The following is a 26,656-nucleotide window of genomic DNA, read 5'->3' as shown; positions in this document are numbered from 1 at the left end:
GGCCTCGGCCTTGGCCTTGGCCTCGCGGTTGTGGCCTCGGCCTCGGCCTTGGCCTCGGAGGTTGTGGCCTCGGCCTTGGCCTCGGCCTCGGAGGTTGTGGCCTCGACTACAACACTGGACGTCATGCATGATGACATCACAAAATGTATAACATGTTCTGAACAGCCGGGTCCAAGTTCATACCAGGTCTTATTATCACCACATCAGGCTCATTTTCTATATTTTGAATTTACCTAAATTTGACCTTCCGGTAGCCCAAGAAGAAAAAGTCACACGACTTTGACTTCGGTAATCAAAACTATTTATCAAGGTATGGTCTATCAGAACTCAAAATATATGAACATGATCGCTCATTATGTTAATGGTTATAAGTGACAGAAAATTGTCACATTTTAAACAAAAATTGCTTGTTATTTGATACCGGTACCTGGTGACGTCATCATGACTTCAGAGTAATATGCGCTACTCAGGATCAGAGTCGATTAATTCTTACCGTTTCAAAAGGGTGGTCGGGTCATACCTGATCATATCACCCAATAAATTGGATATGAGCAAATAGCACATAGCAAACAGATAATTGGAAGTACTTTTATTATGCTGATTTTACTTTAATAAAAGACATAAAATGGTAAAATCACACATTTCCTCCAACTTTGGAAACTGTTGATTTGTGACAAAACAATAACGATGTGACACTTGGCTCATCTTACAGGCTTTTGGAACATAAACCTCTCCAAATTTGATTTTTGATGAGGGTTTGTCAGCCCAAGTTCCGTTGCACTCACAGAGACCACATCATCTACGCTATATAATTTTGAAAGTACAAAAACAACCTGTATTACCTAATGCATTCGGATGGACGGAATTAAAAATGCTTTTGATGCCCTTCATGTTACAACTAAGGTTACACTCTAGCATACGTTCAAAGTTCATAAAACAAAACATTTGATCAGAAGAAATAATGTAGTCTTTGCAATGTACCATTCCATGGAATCAAAATCAAGATAAACTGTTCATAATGTTCCTATATATAAACTTACAATCAAGCTCAGCAGTACATATATTCTTTTGACCATTTATTGTCTTTCATCGTGTCTAACCAGTATATTAATCGCTGAAGATAACTGACTTTTTATACCCCTGGCTTTTAAGACAGAAAGGGGGATATTGCAATAGCATATTCCTTCTGCGTGTCTGTGCGTGAGTTTGTCTCTGCACTCAATAGGGGACGTTGGACAATAGAGGACAATAGGGTCCAAAATTCCCGAAGGTCCCCAATTGGCGATCATGGACATTTGAGGTCAAAGGTCATCTAGGGTCAAATGAGTTCAGTTCATTCCTGATTTTAGTTTAGTATATACACGTATACTGCCAGCATGCCAGGGGGATTTGCAAGTTAATGTGAAGGTAAACACAGATAGGTGTCAAATCAAAAGTGGGAGAAAAAGTGGTTTGTAATTTTGTAAAACAAAATGGGGGAAAGACAGGTCACAAATGTAAAATGTAATGCTGCACTCAAACTGTCTAATTTATTTAGGAAGAAAAATTCAAGGTAGAATTTAAATAATTATGCATTGTATTAAATGCTTAACATTTGCATCAACATTTTTAAACTCTCCAAACTGTGCCATTGCCCCTTGCTTATGAATACAAGAAATATCCGAGTATGAACTCATACCTCTCAGCTCATTCCTCAAGGCAGATTGTATATTAAAAAACTATTTTATGCACTCATTTTATGACATTGAATTTTGTTCCAGCTAGACTGCTCAGGCAAAATGAAAAATGTGGTCGTTTTGAAAACATACAGCAAGGGTACAGTTGCTATCTTAACAAGGAAGAACAAAAACAATGATGGAAGTCCTCGGCAAGCACAGTCTCAGCATTTACAACCAAGCAAAAATGAACATAAAAAGTATAATTTTGAAATTTTAAGCTGCATGTCATTGCTTATCTATTATAGTTTAAAGGGTTATAATAATTTCAAAATGGGGTACACTTTTATATAAAACCCCCCAAAATGTCATTGCAATCTATGAAAAAAAATACACCATGCCTAAAAGAGTGATAACTCTGTTATAAACACTTTGAAAAGAAACATACAGTGACAACTTTGTGTTGACAGGCCAAATTTTGAAACAGATACACTCTGATAATTTTGGTTTATATTGATGCCTTATTTCAAATAAATAACTGCCAATAGTGTGAACACCAATGAAAGGATAGATATTTTTTTTCAACACGACTATAAATTAAAACAGTACCGGTAAAAAAAAAAACTATCCAGAAGTTTGCAATAAAGTGCATATCATGGGACATCAGATCCCTTACATGTAAATAAGCTGGTACAGGCATTTAACCTTTAACATGTAGCAGGAATGGGTGCAATCTAAATGGTAATTAATATCCTTGGATAGAACATGTCAAAAATGAATACATGAAAACAAATTCAATACATTGTACTCAAACAAAATAAAAATGTGCAAGACTGAATGACTAATATTCCAAACTCATCAGCAGAGCTGTTCCTCTCTTGATCCAGTGGTCAGCAGTGAATGCACCCGATTTGAGGTCAATGCCAACAACAAATGATGCCCGTCCTGTGCTGCCAGATCGGTTAGGATAGTAATAGCAAGGACAGGAATACATTCCTGCATAGAAATCATAAAAAAAGGTTCATGGTCACTTTCCTGTATTCTGCATGCTCTTCTATCATGCATGGCTCCAGACCCCAACAAGCCAATCTGGTATTCAGACTGCACATGCATTAAATATATTGGGTCATAGGTCATTCAAGATAAACAAATAGTGATCTCCAAGACAACTAAGTCAAATTGGTTCTTTGTGGTACTCTGATCAGCAGTTAACTTTAGTAAGTGTCACATTCAACAACTTTTAAAGTAGTGACCTTTGGTACATGTACGTTGCCAGACATCTTTATCCCAAATGACCTTTGACATTATTGTGCAGGAACATATCAAATTGGCTTATCATCACAAATTCAGAATTTTCACATACTGATATGGAAAGAATAATAGAATCTATTTAAACAGCTTGAAAACACATGTATTTTTAAGATGCACTGATGCAGATAACTTTGCCAGATACTTTAAAAACAGATCAGTTGATGGTTATAATGTCTTCCTCAATCACTCTTTTTCATTGGTTTAACTGAGTATACCTGTAAACGTGTATATCAAAATCATTTGATTAACTAACCAACAGTGCTATGCCTATAGCCAAATAATTTAGCATCAACGTGAAAAGATATATAGGTTAGTTGTTGGCAGCAAAGCAGGAGATATTAATATAGGTACATATGTATCATAATTATATGCCTCTGTGTTGGCAGTCTACTTGTCACATTTTTCCCAATGAGCGACCAGCTTGACAGACTCAAAAGCCCTAAGTATGTGTATACTGTACCAAAACAACATTGAGCTACAAGTCAGAAGTACCCAACAAACCAACCTAAATTACCAGGTATGAAGTTGATTTTAATTATTACCAATTTATGCTTGGGAAACTATTTCTTTTGTTTAACATAATTATCTTGACATTTTGACCTAAAGTTCCAAAATCAAAAGGCTTCCGAGGACCAACACACATACTAAGTTTAAAACTAAGTTTAAAATTCATACGGCAATTTATTCTTAAGATATCCTGCTGAATTATTTCAATAAACCATAATAACCTTGACTTTTGACATATGGGATCCAAAATTACAATGTAATAGGCTTAAGTAGGATCCCAAGGCCAACCCACATATCAAGTTGATGGTGAGTTATCCTGATGCACAGCCAAATGACAGGACATTCATAGAAGTGTGCAAGTTCAAAAATTTGCATTAGCACCGTAGAAATTGATGAAAAAGCTGGTGATCCTTGGAGCCTAACTATGTTTATGGTGCGGCCGTCAGGACCGTCGTCCCCTCCCCCAACTATTTTCATCCCCGAATAAAAATTGTAGCATAAATATTTTGAATCAATAGCTCAGAATAGCTGATTCAATTACTCCAAACTTGAAACTGATGTTTAACAGATGATCTCTTGCTAAAAAAAAAATCGCACCATAGAGCGTCTAGAATACCCCCCCCCCCCCCAATTTTGGGGCACTTCAAGCGGGCCCCGAACCCCACGCCGTTTAGGCTTCGCACTCGCATTAGTTCTGATTTTTTGAGAAGCAATTAATGCCATTGGTGCCAACAGGCTTTTACAGCTATAGGAGCTATACCAGTTTGGCCTGGCTTGATTTGTACAGTGCTTTGTACTTCGAATTTGGTGCCGTTGCCTAGGGCAGAGTAGTAGGGCCTACGGAACAATAGTGCCTAGGGCCTATGAAACACTTAATCCGGACCTGCCTGTCCACGTTTGCCAGTGTTTACATACTCACCCACACACACACAGCCCCTTTGGCTTTGCCCATGAGGCATAAAAATGAATAAAAACTGACAACAAACCTTTTCCACTCTTCTTTTTGTTTTCAACAGGCTTGAAGTGGATGGTAGGAATTGGACACACTAGCTGCATTGGCTTAGCCTCCACCAGACAAGCGTTTTTCTTGTCCCAGCCTGCTCCTTCCAGGAACAGACCTTTGATATACACACCATCCTTAGGTGGCTCCATGATGTTGTTGTCGTCTACAGTGGAGACCACAAACTCCCAGGACAGAGAGTCCACTGACACCTAGAAAGGGAACAATATCATAAATGTCATAGTAATCCCCAAAAATGAAAATAAAACTATTGAAGATTATCAAATGATGTTGACAATACATGAAAATTACGCATGGCCAGGTTCATTGTAAACATCCACGGCAATGTGACCTTGTGTCAAAGCCTATGGCACAAACTTACTCTGGAGTTGGTGCACTTGATTTTCCTGTGCAAGTTTATCAGATTCTTAACTGTCAAATTGTTCAGATACTGTTTACAGTTTATGAAATGAAATATGTCTACAAGCTCACATTATTCTGTCTAGCTGAAGTTTGCAAGACTGCTGTTAGGTATCCTGTAGGGAAGGTGAAGGCTGACATCCAGTAAATAACGGGGGGGTGTGCAGTGCTTGCCCACTTTTCAAACTGATCAACACGTTGCACAAGGTCACGGGTCCAAGATCCAAGTGACTTCATAGATGGGTATGCCTGTAAACAAGAAAGTGCCTCCAGTTATTGTCACCTAGGTACTAGAAATAAATAGCAAAATTATTTGATACACACGTTTTGTATTTACATGAAGGAAAATGCAACAATGAAAAGAAAAAAGGGGAAAAAAACATACATACTTACATACTTATTTATATTCTTGGCCAACAAGGTACAGTGGTTAAAAGAGTATTTTACCTTGCCATTCAAACTAGTATCTTTTATATTTCTCAGTGGCGTAACCAGGAGAGGGGGCTTAAGGGAGGTATTTACACCCCAAATATTTGGAAACAAAGTGCCCTTTTTTCCTCACAAGTGCCCCTTTTATCACGAGTGCCCTTTATTAAGGAGTGCCCCTTTTTTAACGTCATAAAATATTGCCACCATGAAAAGCGCCACCTATTGTCCGATGGTGCCCTTGATCGTACACTTTTTATTTAACAGAGAACGGGTGACCGGTGAAAAAAACCTTTCTACCTTCCAGCTCGGATGAGGCTTGTTTTTGTTTTTTCCACATGTACCCCCTGCCGACCCAACCCAATAAAAATGACCTTGCTATGCCACTATTTCTAAAACAGCTCCTTTCTGGTGACACAGCAAAACAAAACAACAGCAAAAGACGTCCCATGGTCTAAATAATACATATAACAAAAACCATTTTTGTTTTCGTTGAATACCTTTTCCCACATAGGCGGTACTCTAGCATCGTTGATGCAGTTGAAAATTTCTTCAAGCTCAGATGACATAACCACTAAACCTTTAATGCCTTTCTCAAGATCAATAAGAGAAGATCGAATGATTTGCAGAAGAGCATTGTAGCGTTGGATCTGCAGGAATTAAACAGAGTAATCTGTTGAGTGACAAATCTCATGATAAAATTAAACTAGAGAAAACACCACAGCTGGTTGGTTGTAAGACATTAAAAAAATAGTATCTAATAATAACTATGGAACCCAAACATAAACTTGTAACCATGCGTTAATGCAATCTCATTATTGTTGAAAAAATTTTGTACTCTATTGTTGAAAAGGTTTTGTCCTCAATTGTTGTAAAAGCTTTAATTGCAATCACCATAATATATCTCTTGTCAAACTGTATGAGGCTGCTAAGACAAAACTATTAGTGGGTGTGACATAATGCAATCAGACTTTAAATTTAGGTGATAATAGATCTGCTTGGCCAAAATGCAATGTGGCTGGCTACCTGCCTGTATTTCATTTGAATCTATGCAGTCTATATGGTACCAGAATGTGGGTTTTCAAGAGTGTGGCTCAGTGTGACACTGTATGGAGTGGGAGGAGCGATATATCAGCTTGAAGCCATTGTTCGTTGTTTTGACTTGTTTGTAACTGACACCCATTCTAACCTATGAAATGCCAGTATTTAGTGTTCACCCATGCCCATTTTTTTTGGGGGGGGAGGGGGGATAAATCCCCTCACAGAAGTGTGGATGAGGTCTACTAACGAATACTTAACCTGAAGAGCAATCTGCTTATGCATATTTCCTTTGACCGGCAGGTATTCAAGCTAAGAGTTACACAATAGCGCCCTCTTGCATCCTACCCATAATACCCTGCGGCATGCATGCCTTGTGAGCGTCCTCTTTTCTCGAGCGCTAAGTCGGAACACTCATGACATCGAGAATAATGTGGAAGGAGGGAGGGAATACAGGTTAGTATTTGCTCGTTGATTTCATCCACACTTCTGTGGGGTGGGGGGGGGGGGGGGGGGGAGTCTACGCCCTGCACGTTAACATTGTTAACTGTGCATTAGCCTTAACCCTTACCCTACTAGACCCTCCAACGCATGCCAATATGTGCCTCAAGAAAATATCCTATGTTTTTTGCATGGCCCTCCAATATCTGCCATGTCATTTCAGGGGTAACTGGACAGGCACTCCAATACATGCCACAGAGAACAATGAGAGTCCTCTGATAACAAAGTGAGTGCCCCCAGCTGGTCAGTATCAGGCACCCTCCAGGGCCTCCAACTCCTGCCAATTGGAGCCTTCACTGTTAAGACAAACTATCTGCCAATAAACTGCAGCTGGAGGGCATTGGCATAACCAACTGACATGCAGTAAACTACCCTCAGAGAGTAAGGGTTAACATACTAAACGAGTCGCAGAGCCCGCCAAGGGAGTTTGCGCTGTATTAAACCACAGCCCGTTGGTACATACCTGCACGGTCGGGAACATCAAGGAACATGATAAAGGCAAACACAATCAAGACACACACTATCATATGTAAAAAGGTTCAATAAAGGAATCAGAGTAAGGAGACTTCCTTATTCTAGGGAGGTCCCCGGCTGGAGAGGGTCTTGTGAACGTGATGAGGTTCGGCTGGCTGTCCTCAGCACTGCTCTTCCTGCTCTGCCCTCTGTCTGGAGAACGTCATTCAAGTAACACTCAGTGAAGGTGCTGGGGTTTTTCAACACGCTGCTTGAGTGATGTCACCTATAGAGATACCCTTTAAAAGAGGCCCATGAGGTGGATGCCGCCCTAGCTAGCCATTTAGCCATCGGGCAATTGTGTCACGAGAAGCCAGCCGATATGGCGGGGTTGTTGTGACAAATAGCTGTGAATGACCGATTCAAAGCGTCTTTGTGCGGTTGATGTACCACTTCAGAGCCCTGACCGGGCACCAAAATTCGTCGTCTGGAACGAACCAGAATGATTTGATGTCCAGAACAAAGATGTCCAGAGGCGAAAACAAAGATGTCCAGAGGCGAAAAAGACTCCGACTGATTCTTAGTCAAAAACCCTACTTTAGGGATCAGACAGACACCCCCTGGTTCCCACCAGAATGCAGTTAGCTACGTCATCTAGAAGTAGCCACTGCCAATAAGAAGGCAACCTTAATGGACAATTTTAACAAAATTGAACTGCCCATTGGTTCAAATGGACATCTCGATAATGTGGATAACACGTTGAAGAGGTCCCATGTAGGCACCAGCCTACGTGTCAGGGGGCGTGAAACAAACATTCGCCTGACTACTTGGCTGAGAGCCCGACTCCCTGACACAGAGGTTCCGTCTGGGAAGCCTCTGTGAATAGCTGCTATGGCCTAACAGTACTTTTTAATTGTGGCCGTAGCAAGGTTACTCTCGAACAAGAAAACCAGGAGTCTGCAACCTCCCCTACAGAAGTATTGGGGGGATGCAGAGATCGGCTTCTACACCACTTGTAAAAATGGCGTAATCTACTGTCGTAAATTGTTCTGGTCAATGCTCTTTGACAGCAGGCTGCAATAGCTGCAGCTCGTTAAGAAAGGCCTGCCATGCAGAGGGATTGCGTGACAGCACCTAGCCGCAAGTGGAGTTCCTGCGGAGCTGGTTGATGGAAACCCTAGCTGGGCTGGAGCAGAACAGTTGGGCAGACCGCGTGCCCCCCTGGTGGTTGATGCAAGCCACTACCATGGCATTGTCGCATGGAACCAGGACCGTCCGGGCCGCCACTGAGACCCGAAAACGTTGGAGTGTGTTAGAGTCTGCCAACATCTTGAGTACATTTATGTGACTTTAGTGGTGTTTGGGGCCCACAGATGGAGGGTAGCCACCCAGCCAGAAAGTCAGGTGTCTGTCGTGACAGTCAGCGACGCCCCGGGTCTGTAGAAGGCTGCCCCCCCCCCCCCCCCCAGTGAGGTTGGCAATGTCGAGGTACCTGCCGACCCTTCTTAGGTTGGGCTCCGGCACAGGAGTGTAATTTGTGTGTAATAACCTTGCCAGAGCGCCCCTTCTGTTTGGTTGTTTCGCTTAAGCTGGTAGGAGATAGTGACCATTTCAGGTCCCCACTCGGCCAACGGAACTGCCAGCTCCCGCAGCCGGCTGTGGCTGCGGGTGCTAGATGGGAGACTCTTGGCGCGGTAGCAGCTCAGCACTACCGACAGAGTCTCCTGATAACTCAGTCTGTCCCGGGGGAGGTTTCTTTCCCCCAGTAGTGAAAATAATCTCACAAAAAACACATAAAGAAACTTACACAACATTACAACTCACCTACTAACTTCTCTGTTAATCAAAAACTTCTCTTAAGCAACAACTGGGTAGTAGCAAAACGAATAATAATACGAGCGTATTATAAGTACGTCCTACCCGACCTGCCGCTAAGAGAAAAGAGGATGCTTCCAAGGCATACATGCCGCAAGGCACTATGGGTAGGACACCAGAGGGCGCTATTGTGTAAACTCTTAGCGTGAATATCTGCCGGTCTAAGGAAATAGGCATAAGTAGATTAATCTGCAGGTGAGTCAGATGAGTGACGTAGACTTATGGATTTTAGGGAGTCGTTTTGGCAACTTGCTTTCACATGCAAAATGCAAGTGTTATTGTAAGCTCTATTTTTATAAGGCAGAGAGAAAGGTTCATATTCTATGCCAAACAAGTTCTTTTGATTTGATTATTAGTTTGTTTCCTGTTTTAACTTGTACCCGAAGATGGGCAAACTGAATATTGAATATCTCTGTTTTTTTGTTTTCTTAATATTGGCCTCCATGATTTTGTGCGTGAAAAGGAACACCGTCTCTACACTGAAAATATCAACTAGTATCAGCAGAGCAGGCCAGGTTGTTTTGCCACAGCAAGAAGTGAGGTCACCTCCTTCAGAAATCATGTTGGACTGGGAGAGGGAACCAGAAATCATTTTTTAAAAGGCGTCTGCAGGTGGTAACATTGAAAAATATTAAATGATCAAAGGAAATAGGTTGATAAAGTCATGTGTTTTAGTTGTGATCTGCATGTTTAGAGACACATTTTTAAAGTTGATGTAAAAGGGAACATAATAAAGTGTACAATGAAAGACACTTATTTTAGTTTTAAAAATTTGATTTACTGCAGCTTTAACAATGTAAGCATGGTTTTTCTTCTGTTTTCAAAGAGGGTTTATTTTAAAAGATGATGAAGATCAATTGTGTTACCTTCAAGCAAACCTGAACCTTTGATCCTGATTGGTTAATCCATGGCAACAATAGTGTGGTATTATCCCATATATGCTGAAAAGTTCATGTACAACTTGCTCATTCCAACTTGACTATGCGTAGTGTAAGCTTGAAGATAAATTTGTTATCCCACTTGCGTGGAACACGAAAATGAACATGAAAGAAAATGCAGTGTGTCTGAGTCCCACCTTCCACTAGGCCTAACTAGGCCTAATTAGGCCTAACGCTCGTGGGATAATTAATATCATACTGTCAGGAGATTACAAACAACAAAATATATTTACTAACATAAACAACTAATTATATTATTTTCTTGCAGATGCTTTGGGCTTTTAACATGAAATATTTGAATCCTCGCAATGGACTGAACATTAAGCTCTAACAGTACCTCTTGAAGCAGGACAACATTGAGTGGAGATGGGTCGTCCTTCAAAATCTTGGCAGTGCCTTCATAGTCAATGTCAGGTGGGATTTTCTCTAATACATCAGCAGCCAGCTTCTGCACCTAAAAGTTGAAACGAAATACTGTCTTACACTCATACCACTTGTACATTTATTACACTTAACTTTGAAAGCAAAATTCAAAGTGCCATAAATTTGCACAGATTTTACTCCATTTGCATATGTATACCATTGGGTGTGCATCCCATGCTGTTCAAGTAGACATATCAGCATGAGTAGTAGTAACTTTGCAATTGTGAATTTTCACAAGTACTATGAAATGTAAGCAGGAGTAGCCACTCGGAGCATTCCACACTGTGATAACAGCACACTTGTTTCAGTCTAATGAATATATAAGAGGTTTTCAAAACCACAACTTTGTCTTAAGCTCTGACCTCAGGAGGTTCCCGACTTCTGTCTGAGATTCTGACTTTAATATGGGTCCGTTTCTGCTCCAGAAACATCCAATCATATATTTGTAAGTCAAAGTTTTGGAGTACTTTCATTTGAATTGGAACTTAAAAGCGTCTAAATAAATGTAAAGCCAGATATAAGCCAAAGCCAGAAATGTAGCCAAGGTGTTGAAAATCACAATGGTTCTCTGGATATGGGACAGTGGAAACTGCATCTTTGTCACCTGACACATGATGGTCATTGTAACATCACTGTTCATGTAGCAAACTTTTGTTGTTTTACTTGTTCCTGCTCTCCATATTTTGAGGTCTAGAACAAAACATGGTGACTAGAAACCAGCATATTTAGCTCACAATGCTTACATTTCTATTTGACAAGTTATCTGGAATCCTGTAATCATTTACTAGAAAGGCAATAATGAGCGAATCTTTGGTAACTGTTGGTTAGCATACCTTACTCTCTCTGCTTTCCCCTTGTTTGACAGAGACCTGAGGTTGTAGTGAAAGGAGTGTATCAAACAATATTCGTGTCTCAGTGATCTGACTTGCGATATCTGCATTAGGGTGCTGGCCAAAGCTCTCTGGATGATCTACACCTGGAAGCATACTGATGTACTCCTGGTAGACAAAAATACAATCACAATATGCAGCTCAGAGCAGTTGACAAGTGATAAAGTGAACAAGGTAAAATGGTTTCAAGTGGCAACATACAGTAACATTTAAAAAAAAAAGGGGTCTGTGTAATACATTCAAAGTGCATATCAATGCACGCATGCATAAAATTACGAAGCAATTTTTTTCTGTTGTTGGGGGCCTGGTTGCATATAATGGCCCTCGCATGTTCAGGCAACTTGTGCGCATCATGCACATGGTTTGCTAAACATCAGTTTATCTCAAGTGAGTGGCTGTAGCATACGTGCGGCGCATACTGCACGCATGTGGCGCAGAGTGCAGCATCTCGCAACCAGTTTTAAACATCGCTGGCCGAAATTTAAACAACGGTATAAGACCACCCATGTGAGAGTTCTGGACCAATAGGTGTATGGGTAAACTGTCTCAGGTATTTATGAACTTCATTTTAAAGTTAGTATATTACTGGCTTCTCAAACGAATGACTAAATCAAGGTTCCCGTTTACGATTTACAGACTCTTGGATATGGCTCTTTAGTTGATCTGGATCACCTTTTCAACAGTTCCATAAATTGCGTTGCAGCGCTTGACGCACCTTACATAACCCTACAATGCATTGCTGCTGCAATGTGTTCTAACGAACCATTTCATAAAACTGGAGGGCAATACATTGTGAATCTATCTGCAGCACAATACAGAAACTGTTTCATGTCTGATATTTAGCAAAGAGCAGGCGCGGTTCTACGGGGGGGGCTATAGCCCCCCCCCCCCCCCCCCAATTTTGTCTAGCCCCCCAAAAATAAATTCCGTAAAAAAAAAATTGCATTAGCAAAAAGAAGGATTGTGATGTACATGCGAACGGTCTCCCCCTAAAGAAGAAATACCCGTGACAAGGGGGCATTAGTTAATATATTGTGAATGATTTTGGGATTTTATTGGTGCTCCCCCCCCCCCCCCCCCCCCTTATTGATTTTCGGAGGCCTAAGTGTCTGGAAAAAATAACCGGTCTACATTTCAGCACGCCTCCCTGAAAAAATTTTTGGATCCACCGTGCTAGCCCCCCCAAAATATTGGTTCTAGAACCGCGCCTGGCAAAGAGTCATCAGATCATTCTTAAAAAATAAAACAAAATGGCGGACGTATACTGAGGTTTGCAAGGAAAACTAACTGGCATTTTACTATTATCTAATTCAAATTACTATACCTCATACATATTCATGATCGAGAGCCGAGTTCTCACTGGTTCATTCACCATTGTGTATCAGCCGCTACGTTGGCTGTACTAAGCAAGCACATGAGGTTTCACGCACAGGTTAAGTACGCATGCATAGTAGACTATCGCACTGGTTATCAGTGTGCTATTCTATTACGCATACGCTTTACAAAGCAATCGTGGAACTAGCACACGGGGGTAGTGCGCACGCGCAAACATCAGCAGCTACATGAAAAGATGGGGCACACGCACAACATGTTACTGAGAAAACGTACGCTTAACTCTATGAAAATTTTAAAACATGGTTTAGTTGAGGTGGACAGTCAATATTAGCTCCCCTTGGTATTGGAAGTTGACACACTAGTTCCTGGCTTTGCCTCGGGAACTAGTCTGTCAACTTCCAATACCTCGGGGAAGGAATATCGACTATCAACCCTCAAACCATGCTTTATTTGTATAATAACAATGTCCCATAGCTACCAAGGTAAATCATATTTACTTCGATATCATTTATAACTTCACACATAATTCTTTCATGAAAATAGTCTTGTTTTCATAACTGTCATGCCATAATACTGGCTCAGAAAAGACACCACTTATGTTGCGATGACCCAATGAAACATGGTAACTTGCAACATGTTTTTTAACTGTTGCCAGGGAACTAAAGATGCGTTCAATGCATTGTATGTTTTGAAGAATGGCTGTGAGACTTGTTGCAACTTGATTTTCAACACATAGCAGCTCTTCAAAGACTTGGGTGCAGACATTCTAATTCCAAAATGTACCGAAAGCTCAATGATTTACTATAACACATTGCGACTGGCTAAAGTCCAAGCTTTTACCTTGTAAGCTTGAAGTGGTCCATCTTTAGGAACATAGTACGTCTGCAATGATGACAACCTAAATAAGATACAACGATAGTTTATTGATACTACTTTGTTGTGGTAATAAATTTGTTCCCATTGGCCTCTTTTTCCCCCATGTCCTCCTATAAAAAGCACATTCTACCAGTTATTAAAGCCAAGAAGGTTAATGGTTGTACTAGAATGCCACGACTTCTAGCTACTGATTATATAAGCCAGTGTCCTGCTACACACATACAATCTTAGCTTCCTCATTTCTTGAATGTCACTGTGTGAATTCCCTTCATGCAAGGTGAAAACAATTATTGCCTACTTTATTTCTATTTCATTTGCATAAATTGCCTTTTCATTTGTCATTTACCTTTAAAAAAATATCAAATTAAGGCAAGATTTTTTGGGAAAAAGGTGTCATTACATGCTTCTTGATAGTGGTAATTTAACATTGAAGTTTTTTTTGGCGCCAAATTTTGCACACACATAATGCCTCTGATATTTAAGTAAAAATGATAACCACTCAAGATTACATCATATGAAGAGGCAACATACTCGATTAATAACAAATAACTTACTTATAAAAAGCTGTTGCAAGTGTTGCTTCACAGAAGTACTCGTTGATATATGTGATGAGCAAGCGTCGATCAAAGTCATCAGTAATGTGACCTCCATAGTTGACTCCTGCAATCAGGTACTTGAGGGCATCCCATGGTGTCTCATCATACTCATCAAGGTAGATACTCAGAAGATTCTCAGACACCTTGACAATAAGAAGGTTAATAGTCATACTAGAATACCACTACTTCTAGTAACTGATTAAATAAACAATAAAAGACACAAACTCTTACACAATTAATTATGCACAGTTTATAAACATACTGCTGAAATGATCTGAACTGAGGGATTAACCCTAACCCACCTCACTCCTCCAAAATCCTCCTGGCGGTTTTGGAGGATTCTAGAGGATTGAGGATGAATGGTGATTGAATCAAATGAGGATTCTGGAGGATTGAGGATGAATGGTGATTGAAGCACATGAGGATTTTGGAGGATTGAGGATAAATGGTGATTGAAGCACAAGAGGATTTTAGAGGATTGAGGATGAATGCATTTTGAGGCAGGACTGTCTGATGATTTTGAAGGATTTGACGTAAGTTATCCTTCATTTAAACACAAGTGCAAAATTTTGGAATGAGGATGATTTTGGAGGATTGACGATGAATGCATTTGAGGCAGGACTGTCTGATGATTTTGAAGGATTTGACGTAAGTTATCCTTCATTTAAACACGAGTGCAAAATTTTGGAATGAGGAGGATTTTGGAGGATTGACGATGAATGCATTTTGAAGCAGGACTGTCTGACAATTTTGAAAAATTTAGGCTGAGCTGCACAATTTTGGAGGATTTTGGAGGATGGTTCTTAGCAAAAAGGGCCTAGGAGGTTAAGGTTAAGGTTGGCTCAAGTTTAGACTGTGTCAGGACACAGCCCCCATTTGCTCTTGGAATTATACTTTGGTTGGTGCAGACACGGAATAGGACATGATTACAATACTGCATCATTCACAACTATACCAGATCTAAGTGACCACAAATATTGCCAAATGTTCACCTCAAAGTCTGAGTCATTGAAGCCATACATGATGTTCCATCCAAGCATTTGAAATTTGCGTCTCTCTAAGAGGATTGAGTGGAAGAAGCATAAAGCAAACAATAGCTTCTTGTACTTCTCCGGCTTCTGACATCGTAAAAATTGCTGCTCTGTTACAAGGTGATACAAGCGCTTCATGTTGGCTTTAAGTCCCTTGAATGAGAAGAAAAAAAAATAACAAAAATGCATTGCACAGTAACTGATTAGATATTAAGGAAAGTTAAGACTTTGAACTCATCTTTACTTAATATGAGGCTTTACTTCGCCTGCTTTGTGGGGTAGGCAGCTATGCCGTCTGTCACCCACTTGGCAGACTTTCACAACCGCTTTGTTCCTTTTATACAAGTTGTTAATGTTATTTACTGTTCTTATAAAATAGGCATACATTAAGGGAATAACGGTGTGAGGAGCCGGTCTTCACTGCGTGATAATGACCGGGTGTGGGGGTGACCGCTGTTAATGGACCGAGACGAAGTCGAGGTCCATTAACAGCAGTCACCCCCACACCCGGTCATTATCACGCAGTGAAGACCGGATCCTCACACTGTTATTCCCATTAATAAATACCTTTTTAACGAAATAAACAGTTAAAATGCTCCAATTTTGTGACTTTCTTTCGGCGATATTTCCAGACTTTTTGTGTTCATGTTCATGGGCCATATTTTAGCTTAACAGGTATAATGACGTAAACTCAACAGAAACTGCTGCCGTAGCGAAACAAATTACAACAATGTTTTCATATCTTTACCTGATGGAGGAAGCTGAAATCTCGTTTACATATTCCTTGTGTCCGGAATTACAAAGATGCTTGGTTTAGGAAAGGTAAATATGTCGGTGGGTGAAGTGTTCAAAGAAAATAAATCGTAGATCTACGCTTTCGTCGTAAACATCCTCAGTATATACTGCACTGCTGTACGATGTCGTTTCAAAACTTCCTTACTCGCGCGCACGCACGCATCCCTAGCAACTGTGTTGCGTACGCGCGCGTCAGTCTCACGCGATGGGGGTTGAGCGCATGTGCAGTGCTCTATTGTTACAAGCTACTGCAGGACTGTTACTATATTTTGACCAATCATTGGCTTGCATGGGGCTGAACGGGGCTGGATCAATGCTGGTTCAGGGGCCATTTATTCGCTTGATCTTTGAAGCCGGTCCATTATCACCGTTAATGCCCGGCCACGTGATCGAGTCTCGACCAATCAGAAACCATCAACTCTCCAAGGTATTTATTAATCAGTGATAAATGGATGCCAAGGAACATTTTTGATAAAGGTTTACGCAATCAGCTTTCCATTCGTAGCTATTGCAACTTTATTGTGAAAATACTCCTCAAGGCTTTTCAGTTCTTTATACTTTGATAACAGTTGAGTCTTCAGAACCATTTATAAACCTAAATATGAATTTTACCTTAGGTGGTTCTGTTGTCATTTTGATACCGCCTTGGAGGATGGAGATTGGGAATTCAGGATGTGGACTGCTACTCAGCCACAGTCTGAAGTCTGGATGAGGGTCCTCAACCTGAAGCTGCTCTACCAGTTTAGCTAATGCTGGCATCCAACTCAATGACAAGTGACAGTTAGCCAAGAATACCCAGTTACCCTTCATTCAACAAAACAAAAATTGTATTGGGTTTCAATTAAACTTGTGCTTGAATATTTTTTAACATTTGCAGATTTCATTACTATAGGCCTACATGTGATTACAAATTAAAGCACAAACTAGCACTTCAAAGCATCTGCTAAATGCTAACAATAATTTACTCGTGTACTTTTTACTCATTGAAAAAGCATTTGCTTTGTTTCATAAGCATTGAAGGAACACGACTACAAATCTTAAACATTTACAAGTCTGTTTTCAACATATAATAATATAACACAAGTCTGATACCATTCCTGCCAAAAATGTTTGCTATGGTGCAAAAATGAAGAATGGCGGCAAAAATGAAAGAATTAATTAAGTAGAGGGTGCCCCTTTGCATCTTTTTGTCCTTGACTTGAATAAATACCCTATTTTCTGCAACTGTTATTGGTTGGGTTACATATATTTAAAAAGTAGTAGTAATAATACATAGATATCTTGGATAAAGGCTGTTTCCAACTCTTTAGATAAATAATATGGGTATTACAATTTATTGCAAAAAACTTATTGGACATGAGTCGAATTATCCATTGTAAAAACCATTTCATACTGCTTCTGATAAAATCACTGTAATACTTGTAACAGTAAAACCTCAAAAAAAAAAAAATCACCTCTTTGACGCCTTCTTTGATCATACGTGTTGCAATTGGTGCCTGTCCCTGGCCAAGTGATAGCGCATGGAAACGATGAGCCATGTCACTTTGTTCAGCTAGCTGAAGAAGCATGCTTGTTGGATCCTGTGAGGAGAGTTGAAAATCAAAGTTGAAAACTTTTAGCAGGATAGAAAGTAACCGTCACAGTTCAAACATAACATCAATACTTATCATTCTACTTAACGCAACTTTTAATTTTTCTTAGATTTCTTAGATTTCCTTTTCTATCCCTCCTTTGTGTAGCCCTCACCCTGAGTGGCCATTAACCCTAAAAGGGCCAACGGAATCCGCCCCCTCCTTGACTTTTTCCGTGATAGCCTTGAAAAAAAAAATATGTTTTTGTGACCCGAGATGTTATGAATTGTTAGCCTTGAGCCTTACATATCTTTTGATACCAAAAATATAAAAATCAGACCACGGGTTGCCATGCAGCGAAAAATTTTCCAGCGAAAACTGAATTTTCCCATATACGTCGTGTACACAGAGCAGAATTACCGTTCGTACATATGAATAATTAATTAGCCATAATTCCAGAACTCTTTGACCTATAGTCATGAAATTTCTTGGGTATGTTCATGATAAGTTGTTCTATGCATGTACTGAGTTTCAAAATTTGGCCGAGATCCCAAACCCAACCCCCCTACCCCCAACTGAGATGGTCAAAATAACCCCGCCCTTTTAGGGTTAAAGATGGCCTTGCGATGGGGAACTCGCATTCTTGGCCATTCTTGACCAATGAAATCACATGCAGTATCCATGCACACAATATAACAATTACAATTTTTTAACCTCTCTCAGAGATGCCAACTTTTATTTACAGACTACAAAATAGTAATGATTCTTCCTGCAAAGAGTAATGCTAATGTAAATAAATAAACAGTCACGTTTAAGAGTAACCACAGTACTTTTCAGAGTAACCACAATGTTGGCGTATAGGACAGCTGGAATTCTCAAGAGAAGTAACATGCCTCAAAATCCTAATAATTACTCCAAAAGACTAACGGTTGGCATCTCTGCTCTCTCTGCCTTGCACAATAGACCTAAATCATAACTAGAATATGTCTGTTCGATGAACAGAACATAGGGCTTTCCCGCATCACGATTGTTTTTAGGAGTTTTTATGTGCAGTCTTTGAAACGATAATTTCGTGAACAAAATGCATTTAACTTAAATTTTTGCTAGTAGCCAAATATATACAATTTTAAACATTGATTAAAAATTAAAAATCAGTTGATGACGTCAACTTGAGATTTGAAGGTTTGCCTGGTGAAAAGGTAATAAGATAAGTAGTTTACGGTAGCACCATGTGGTAAATCTCTTTTGTGAGTATGTGTGGTTCTGAAAAGAACCGGAGGGAACTCAATGTTTCGGACAGTATGCTCTGCCCATCATCAGGAGACTGAGGGATTCCAACGGTGATGCGGGGTTATATGGTGCCTGGAATGGATGATTTATCAAAGTCTCCCTTTCTGCCATGGGCTTTGTGTTCATTGAGTCTGGTGGGAAGGTCCCTGCAGGTCTCACCGGTGTACACTTTGCCGCATTGGCAGGGCGTCCTGTAAATTCCTGGCCTGCGCTCTGGGTCTGACCGGTCCTTGTGCGAAGTCAGCAGATTCTGGATCTTTAGGGGGGCTGTGTGAAAATCTCAAATTCCATGCTTGTGGAGGATGCGCTGGATGTGATGTGAAGTACTACCTAAGTAGGTGAGGGTAATGGAACTACGGACCCTAACTAGTTGGCTTTGGGTATAGGCGAGCCTTTGGCCAGGGTTGGTTTTGGAGTCTTGTGTTGGCTGGGATTGTATCTGTTGCGTTGCAGCGCTGTGGTGATGTGATGGAGTTCCTGGGGTAGATGTTCCTTGGGGTAGATGTTCCTTGTCGCAGACGTTGTATGCCCTGCGGATGAGGGCACAGTTCATGGAAGTCTTGACCTTGGGGTGATGAAAGGAACTGCTGTGAAGGTATCTGTCGGTGTGGGTAGGTTTGCGGTAGATGCTGCAGGTAAGACTGCCCTCCTGCTTTCTGGACACATCAACATAAAAAAAAAAGATGTTGCCATCTCTTTCTTGTTCCATGGTGAACTGGATGCTGCTGTGAATCCGTTGAGGCGTTCCAAGAAGAGCCATAGGTTATCCTGCCCGTGCTTCCAGATGACAAAAGTGTCGTCCATGTACCAGTGCTAAACCCTAGGTCTGTGATCTGCTGTGACGATAGCGGTCGGCTCAAATTTTTCCATGAATATGTCGGCCAAGGGAATATAGGAGATCCCATGGAGGTTCCAGCCGACTGTTTGAAGAATTTATCCCGCCATCAGAAGCGGGATGAGTCGACACATGCAAGGAGCAGATCATGAAGCTGGTCAAGGGTGAGGTCAGTGCGGTCCTTGAGGGTGAGGCTGCTTGAAGTCTGTCCTTGGCGATGGTACTGGCATCGGAGGTAGGGACATTAGTGAAGAGGGAGACGACATAAAAGCTGACCATACTGTCGTCCAGCTGGAGGGTGAGGCCTTGGATTAGGGTGCCAAACTGGTCGGAGTTCTTGATGTGGTGTTCGGTGTTGCCTACCAGGGGGTGAAGTATCTTTGCCAGATGCCTAGCTGTGTCGTAGGTGGGGCCACCCCTGGAAGCTACGATGGGGCGCAGGAGAAAATCCTTCTTGTTGATCTTGGGCTGTCCAAAGAACTTAGGGCACTTGGAGCTGGATGGCCGGAGCTGTCTGTACAAGGGCTGAGAAATGTTACTGGAACGCTGGAGAGAAAGAAGCTTGCCTTGCAGTCTCCTCTCAATAGATGGAGTGGGGTCTTTCCGGAGTTCACGGTACCGAGTTGAGGATGTCCGCCACCTTGCAATTAAACTCAGCCTTGTCCATGACAACAGTGGCATTACCCTTGTCCGCTCGAAGAATGTGGATGGACTTGTCTTGGCGCAGTGATGTGATGGCTGACCGGTCTTGTCTGGAGATGTTAGGCTTGGCTGGGTTGTGTTTCCGGAGGGCTTGATTGATCTGCAGACGGATCTCATCGGCAGCAGACTTGTCAAGCTGACGGAGGGTGGGTTTGGTGCATTGGACGATCTCTTCTACAGCGGATGATTGAGGGACAAGGGCAAAGTTCATGCCCAATAACAGAACTTGGTCTCTGCCGAAGATAGGGTACGCTGGCTCAAGTTGACTACAGTGTGCTGGGTGAAGGATTCGTGGGAGCCAAGGTGGGGCTTGGTGTGGTGTAGGTTGGAGGGTACAGAACATCTCATCCAGCTGGAGGGCTGGGGACGCAGGGATGCACGTTCAGGGTCGGGGGCTGTAGGCGTGGGGATATACGTGATCCCATTACCTGGGTCGAACCGGGCTGGGACTGGTCCGGGTCTTTTGCTTTGTGATACTCAGAAATTTCTTGATTTGGCGGCTGCGGGATTCTTTGAAGGCAGGGATGCTAGAGGACAGGGTGAGCTGCTGAATCTTTCCGTAATCAGCTCCGTAAACACTAGAACGAAGCTGGTCACAGGCAGTGGAAACCTGCCTGTCCAAGGATGCAAGGGTAGATCTAGTGGCACTGATGCAATGGCAGAGTAGAACAAGGCTTGCTTTAGTAAGGATGGAACGGGACTTGTTGCTGCGGATAGGGTCTCCGAGTCTGAGGCCTGGAGGGATGGTGTTGGAATCTCTGTTGGTGTACTTGGAGCGCTTGATGGAGTGACGGCCGTATAACTTGACCTTGGAGGGGGTAAGCTCCCCCTAGAGCGATGTCAGATGAGAAGGTTTGAGAGATGAGAAGATGAGATTTGAAGGTTTGCATGGTGAAAACGTAATAAGATAAGTTGTTGCGGTAGCATCATGTGGTAAATCTCTTTTGTGAGTATGTGTGGTTCTAAAAAGAACCAGAGGGAACTCACTGTTTCGGACAGTATGCTCTGCCTGTCATCAGTGTCATTTCAAAAGCTGATGTCATTTCAAATTTTGCATGAACATTATCCACCTTCCCAAAAGTTTCATGACGATTTGACCAACCATTATATGTGTTTAAAATAAAATCACAGTTTTGATGACGTCAGGATGATATCACATAATTTTTCACACTTTCATGCAAATATCTATGACCTAACAAACCTTTTACACAGACGATTCTGAATGTAGCATGTTGTGTTCTTAGGTATAACGATAATCTTCAAAATTTCAGAAATCGATATAAAATCATGTGATGAAGTCACCATGTCGTCATGTTGATTTTCATCTATCACACATCTCTATAAACTATATCTATAAACGTACAAAGTTTAAATGCAATCAAGCTTTTAGTTCTCTAGATATAGGACTTTGAAAAATGCACATTTATGATGACAGCACTTGTCAAAGCACAAGGGAAAAAAAATGAGAGCAAAAACAAATGTTTTTCCGCAACTTTGCAGAAAAACAACGACGTGCTTTGTTTACTATGGGAGCGAGGTGGGCACAAGAGCCACCAAGCTGCAATAAGACAGCACATACATACATCATACCTGCCAACATTGAAAAGTCAGAAAGAGGAACAGGGTGTCTACGCATCATAAACGGTGAGCGGCGCAGGCGCGCGCGCGCTAATGGGTTTGGTCCAGGGGCAATCATACAAAGTACATGTACATGTACATGTGCCTAAAATGTTACATGATATCCAGAAGCAGACCCAACACTAATCTTATTTAGTGGATAATTTTCTGAATTTTCCAGCCGGTTTTTGCTGATAAATGACAGCTGACTTACATGCTTCACACTTCACAGTTAATCATATGTAGATATTCAGTCACAGTAATACATTTTACATGTACACTGTACAAGCAGTGACAAGTACAATTTTATTTGGAAAAGTTCGTACATCATTGTACGGTGTACATAGGCCTGTTACAATACACATTTGCCATTTCTAAATTTTTCACGATATTCCTCTCGGAATTTTTGACTCCATCGCAGCTTTTTCTCCTTCAGTGTATCATCCTCCTGGTCCATGTTGCACTTGAGATGCTCATAGTATGAGCATCTCAACTGCAACATGGACCAGGAGGATGATACACTGAGGAGAAAAAGCAGCGATGGAGTCAAAAATTCCGAGAGGAATATCGTGAAAAATTTAGAAATGGTTTTTCATTGATATTTTGACTGTGCCGAGTCACACTTTTTTGTCAACGTTTTTGTATGAGTCATACAAAAACGTTGACAAAAAAAGTGCGACTCGGCATGGTCAAAATATCAACGAAAAACCACCGAAGACTATGAAGAAACAACGTGTGTGGAAAACAAACATGGCATCAATACGACCACCGCGCCGTGACTGGCCCGCGCTTAATTCAGTAAGCACGCAAGAGAGGCAGTACACCAGACGGATGACGTAGCGGGTCTCAGTATTGGATGCGGCTAGGTTGTGGCTGATCGCACAAGCCTGTGCGCGCGAACGGTTGCAGCCGCATCCTATTGGGACATGGCCTGTTCGATGACGTTTGAGTCTGGTTTACGTCCCTTTCGTCGTACATAAGAGCGAGGCGGATTTTATACCATTATGTTAGCGGCAATAGCGCCCTCAATACAATAAAACATTTTTCTCAGACAAGTGTGCGACGGGGCCGGGGCATTTTTTAATGTTTTTATTTATTTATTTTTTTTGTGTATTGTTTCTTCTCTCGCAATTCGGAAAATCGGGACGTTCCGATTTTCGGGCACTATTTATCTCCGAAATCGGAACAGTTCCGCCTAAATCGGAACAGTTGGCAGGTATGCATACATGCATGCAAACAAACAATGACCAATGTTTACGTTTTGGTGAATTGTTTTTGTTTTGCTGAAAGAACACTTACCTTTTATGTGAACCGTGGACAGAAAACTGTGTTTGTGTTCGTAACTTGAAAAGTACATGAGTGATTTGAATGAAAGTGCTACATGCAGAACTTCATTTAAAAATTGGTCATGCCATTTGGTTTCCTTTTTTGTTGGACTCACCCTGTACATGTACTTCTTAGATAAATAATTGACACTGATCTGACAATGCTAATGTTTTCTTAACTACTTTTCTTAATGTCCGCAGTACGTACGTCTGAAAAATACAGAGGAACCTTCAATTGTAGCACTTCTTTTGGTAGCATTCAATGATTTAAAAAAATGGCTACCAAAACAAAAAGGCCTTGGCTATTGTTTTTACATTCCAATCAATGCAGTCATAGAAATGTTGTGCAATGAGATGAGTCACCCACGGCGCGTTTTTACGCCGCCGTGGGCAAACAAATAACACCTCAAGAATCACACAATCACAAAAACACTTTGTATGGAATTTACTCTGCCTTGTGATAGACACTGCTATATAAATGTATTAAATTGTACTGGAAAAACAAAACCAAATACAAACCAAAACTGGAATCAAGGTTAATATTGCTCTTAGAGAATTTTAACACTGGATGTTCAAACCTCGTTAGTACTTAACACATCCAAATATATTTTTGTTAGTGGACTTACCACTCCAGTTGTAAGAACAAAAATGAGTGGCGTTCTCGTGTTCGAGTCATCCAGAACAGCTTTCATATCAAGCACAGGAGGTTCAACAAACCTATACACAAACATCAATAAAAGTTACCACTTCTATACTTCAAGCACATGCCAATGTCATTGAAGTGACTTCAATCTAAGCTTCTTAACTTATTGATGGCAAAAGACTTGCTTTAATTGAATTGGAAAATTATTGGCTTGGAGCAGAAAGGCGTAATTTGTTATTTACTTTCTTTACTCCTACTTTTTAAGAATATCAATCACAGGTTACATTACTGTGTAATAAGCACTTTTTTCAAAGGACTTCCAGCACCAGCACCAGAAAACATGATACACTGTATTGCTGCAAGTACCAGGAGTGTAAAGTGAATTTAATCTTTGTTCCAACTATATTTACAGCGGCGAAATAGACTGCAATTTTCTCAGGCTACTATTTTGACAGGACACCTATGACATGCAGCCACTGTAAAAAAATAAAGTGCTTGTAAGGGTATCAGATTTGTGTGCATTTTACATCCCGTGTAACATCCAACTGTTCCCAAGGTTATGCATATCCACCGTGCTGAACGTATTCGATATCAAGATAAAAGGAGGACAAAAATTAAAAATAAAAAGTATAGAAAAAGAGGTGTGAAATCATACTTGCATTTGCTAATAATTTAAATACACATTTAACAATATGGGGGTCTGCAGGGGTGTCAATGGGGTAGGGTGGGAAAAAGTCCTCCCCCCCCCCCAACCTCGAAAAAAAATGATAAATTGAGAATATGCTAGAGATAGTACAGAATTGGGGGGGGGGGGGGGAAATGTGCTTCGCCTATTAAAAGATGGAATTTTTGCGTCGGGTGGTATAAATCAAATTAGGTTTTGCCCTTCACCGACGTTTAAACACTGTATACTCAGTGTGTTACCTCCCTAGTTTTTTCCACCTTTAAATCGGGAGATAACACACTGAGTATACAGTGTTTAAACGTCGGTGAAGGGCAAAACCTAATTTGATTTATATTACCCGACACAAAAAAAATTCCATCTTATAATAGTTTATGCGGTACCCGCTGCTATGTACATCAGATTCGAACCAGCCAACCGATCCCGTTAGCTCGGTGGTCGGGTGGTAAGACATCTGCACTAGAAAGCAGGAGATCATGGGTTCGAGTCCCACCCGAGTGATTTTTTCCAACTTTCACTCGGGAGGTAACACACTGAGTATACAGTGTTTAAACGTCGGTGAAGGCAAAACCTAATTTGATGTGCTTTGCCCCCTTTCCCTTCCCCTAGAGAAATCCTGGCCACGGCCATGGGTGTGCGACGCCCATGGGTGTAAGATGCCCATGGGTGTAAGACGGCCATGGGTGTGCGACGCCCATGGGTGTGGATTGCAAATGTTAAAATCTTGATGAGTCATCATGCATCCTAGGGCACCTCTTCAGATAATAAATGTACTAGACATTAGAGGTATTTTAAGTTAGCTATGTTTTGAATGTTCTTTTTTCCAGGGGTGGTTCTTTGGCAGCCTGGGAAAGTGTGGGGGGTGAGGGAGTAGACTACTCCAAATATCTTCTTGATAGGCTAGTTTGACTACACCAGGGGCGGCAGAACGCTTTTCAAACTGGGGGGGGGGGGGGGGGGCAACACCAAAAAGGGGCACATTCCGTCGGTGTGAAAGCAAGAACCCTTCAGCCTCTACAATGGCGGATCCAGAACACAATTTTTTGGGGGGGGGGGGGAAACAAAATTTGGTCCCTAAAAAAGTTCAGGGCTCGTTAAGGGCCCCGGGAAAAAAAATGGATTTGAGCTGCCCTGTGGTACAATCTGAGGTAATTTCTGACCACTTTAACCAATTTGGTGAAAAGATGGTGGTGTACGTAGTGGTGTGACGCCACTACAAAAAAAAATTGAGGTTCGCTTTTTTTTGTTGGGGGGGAGGGGAGGCATGGCCACGTTGCCCCCCCCCCCCCTCCCCCTCTCCTTGGATCCCCCCTTGGGCCTTTGGCACAACGCACACCCTCCGCCCCAATTTTCCATCTCAAGAGGGGCAACATTTTATTATTACAAGAGGGGTATTTGTGCTTTCGAGGGGTAGTTTTCCATCTTGAGAAGGTGCACAATATTGTTAATGCAAGAGGGCCAAGGGCACTTGTGGCCTGTGAAAATCAGGGGGGAGTGCCCCCCCCCCTGCCCCCAGATAAAAAAATAAAATGACAGACAGTTTTATGAAAGGAGACAAAACATTAAGGAGACAAACCATTAAAAAAAAACATGGAAACTAATGATGAGCTGAACTGACACAGATTACACAGATAGCATGTTGTGTGTTTTCACTTACTTAGATCCAAGATTGTTGACAATAAATGATCCTGCACAGAAGGACACACGATCAGGACGCAATGATCGGATAATCAACATTCGCTGCAATTCATTACAGGCACTATCCCATTCACCTGTCAACAGAACAAACCAACCACAAAGGCTCTCACTATAAATGAAGTGCAATGAGTAGCTGATTCATAAATCAATCAACAAAGAAGACAATCATGTACCAAGCATTTCACTATACAATGCACCAGGTTATAATGGAGAGGCCCTTTTT

General features: G+C 41.4%; 1 protein-coding gene across 2 annotated transcripts in view; it reads right to left on the bottom strand.

Annotated features, from left to right (window-relative positions):
* Positions 1-558: 558 nt before the first annotated feature.
* The window catches only part of LOC119728258 (dynein heavy chain 2, axonemal-like), a 160,116-nt gene continuing 134,018 nt past the window's right edge, over positions 559-26,656 (bottom strand). For both annotated transcript variants that reach the window (XM_038200414.1, XM_038200415.1), the window contains 13 exons: positions 26,393-26,507; positions 24,037-24,127; positions 17,525-17,650; positions 16,683-16,874; positions 15,237-15,428; positions 14,203-14,387; positions 13,613-13,670; positions 11,381-11,545; positions 10,462-10,578; positions 5,820-5,969; positions 4,966-5,142; positions 4,460-4,685; positions 559-2,651 (listed from right to left, as the gene is read on the bottom strand). In XM_038200414.1, the coding sequence (XP_038056342.1) occupies positions 2,497-2,651; positions 4,460-4,685; positions 4,966-5,142; positions 5,820-5,969; positions 10,462-10,578; positions 11,381-11,545; positions 13,613-13,670; positions 14,203-14,387; positions 15,237-15,428; positions 16,683-16,874; positions 17,525-17,650; positions 24,037-24,127; positions 26,393-26,507 (1,949 nt within the window). In that variant the 3' untranslated portion in view covers positions 559-2,496. The remainder of the gene's footprint in view (positions 2,652-4,459; positions 4,686-4,965; positions 5,143-5,819; positions 5,970-10,461; positions 10,579-11,380; positions 11,546-13,612; positions 13,671-14,202; positions 14,388-15,236; positions 15,429-16,682; positions 16,875-17,524; positions 17,651-24,036; positions 24,128-26,392; positions 26,508-26,656) is intronic.

The sequence above is a fragment of the Patiria miniata genome, unplaced genomic scaffold, assembly GCF_015706575.1.
Source record: "Patiria miniata isolate m_02_andy unplaced genomic scaffold, ASM1570657v1 HiC_scaffold_20, whole genome shotgun sequence".
Lineage (NCBI taxonomy): Eukaryota > Metazoa > Echinodermata > Asteroidea > Valvatida > Asterinidae > Patiria > Patiria miniata.
The sequence above is the reverse complement of the archived record's forward strand: the minus strand, read 5'-3'. Positions and strand labels throughout refer to the sequence as shown.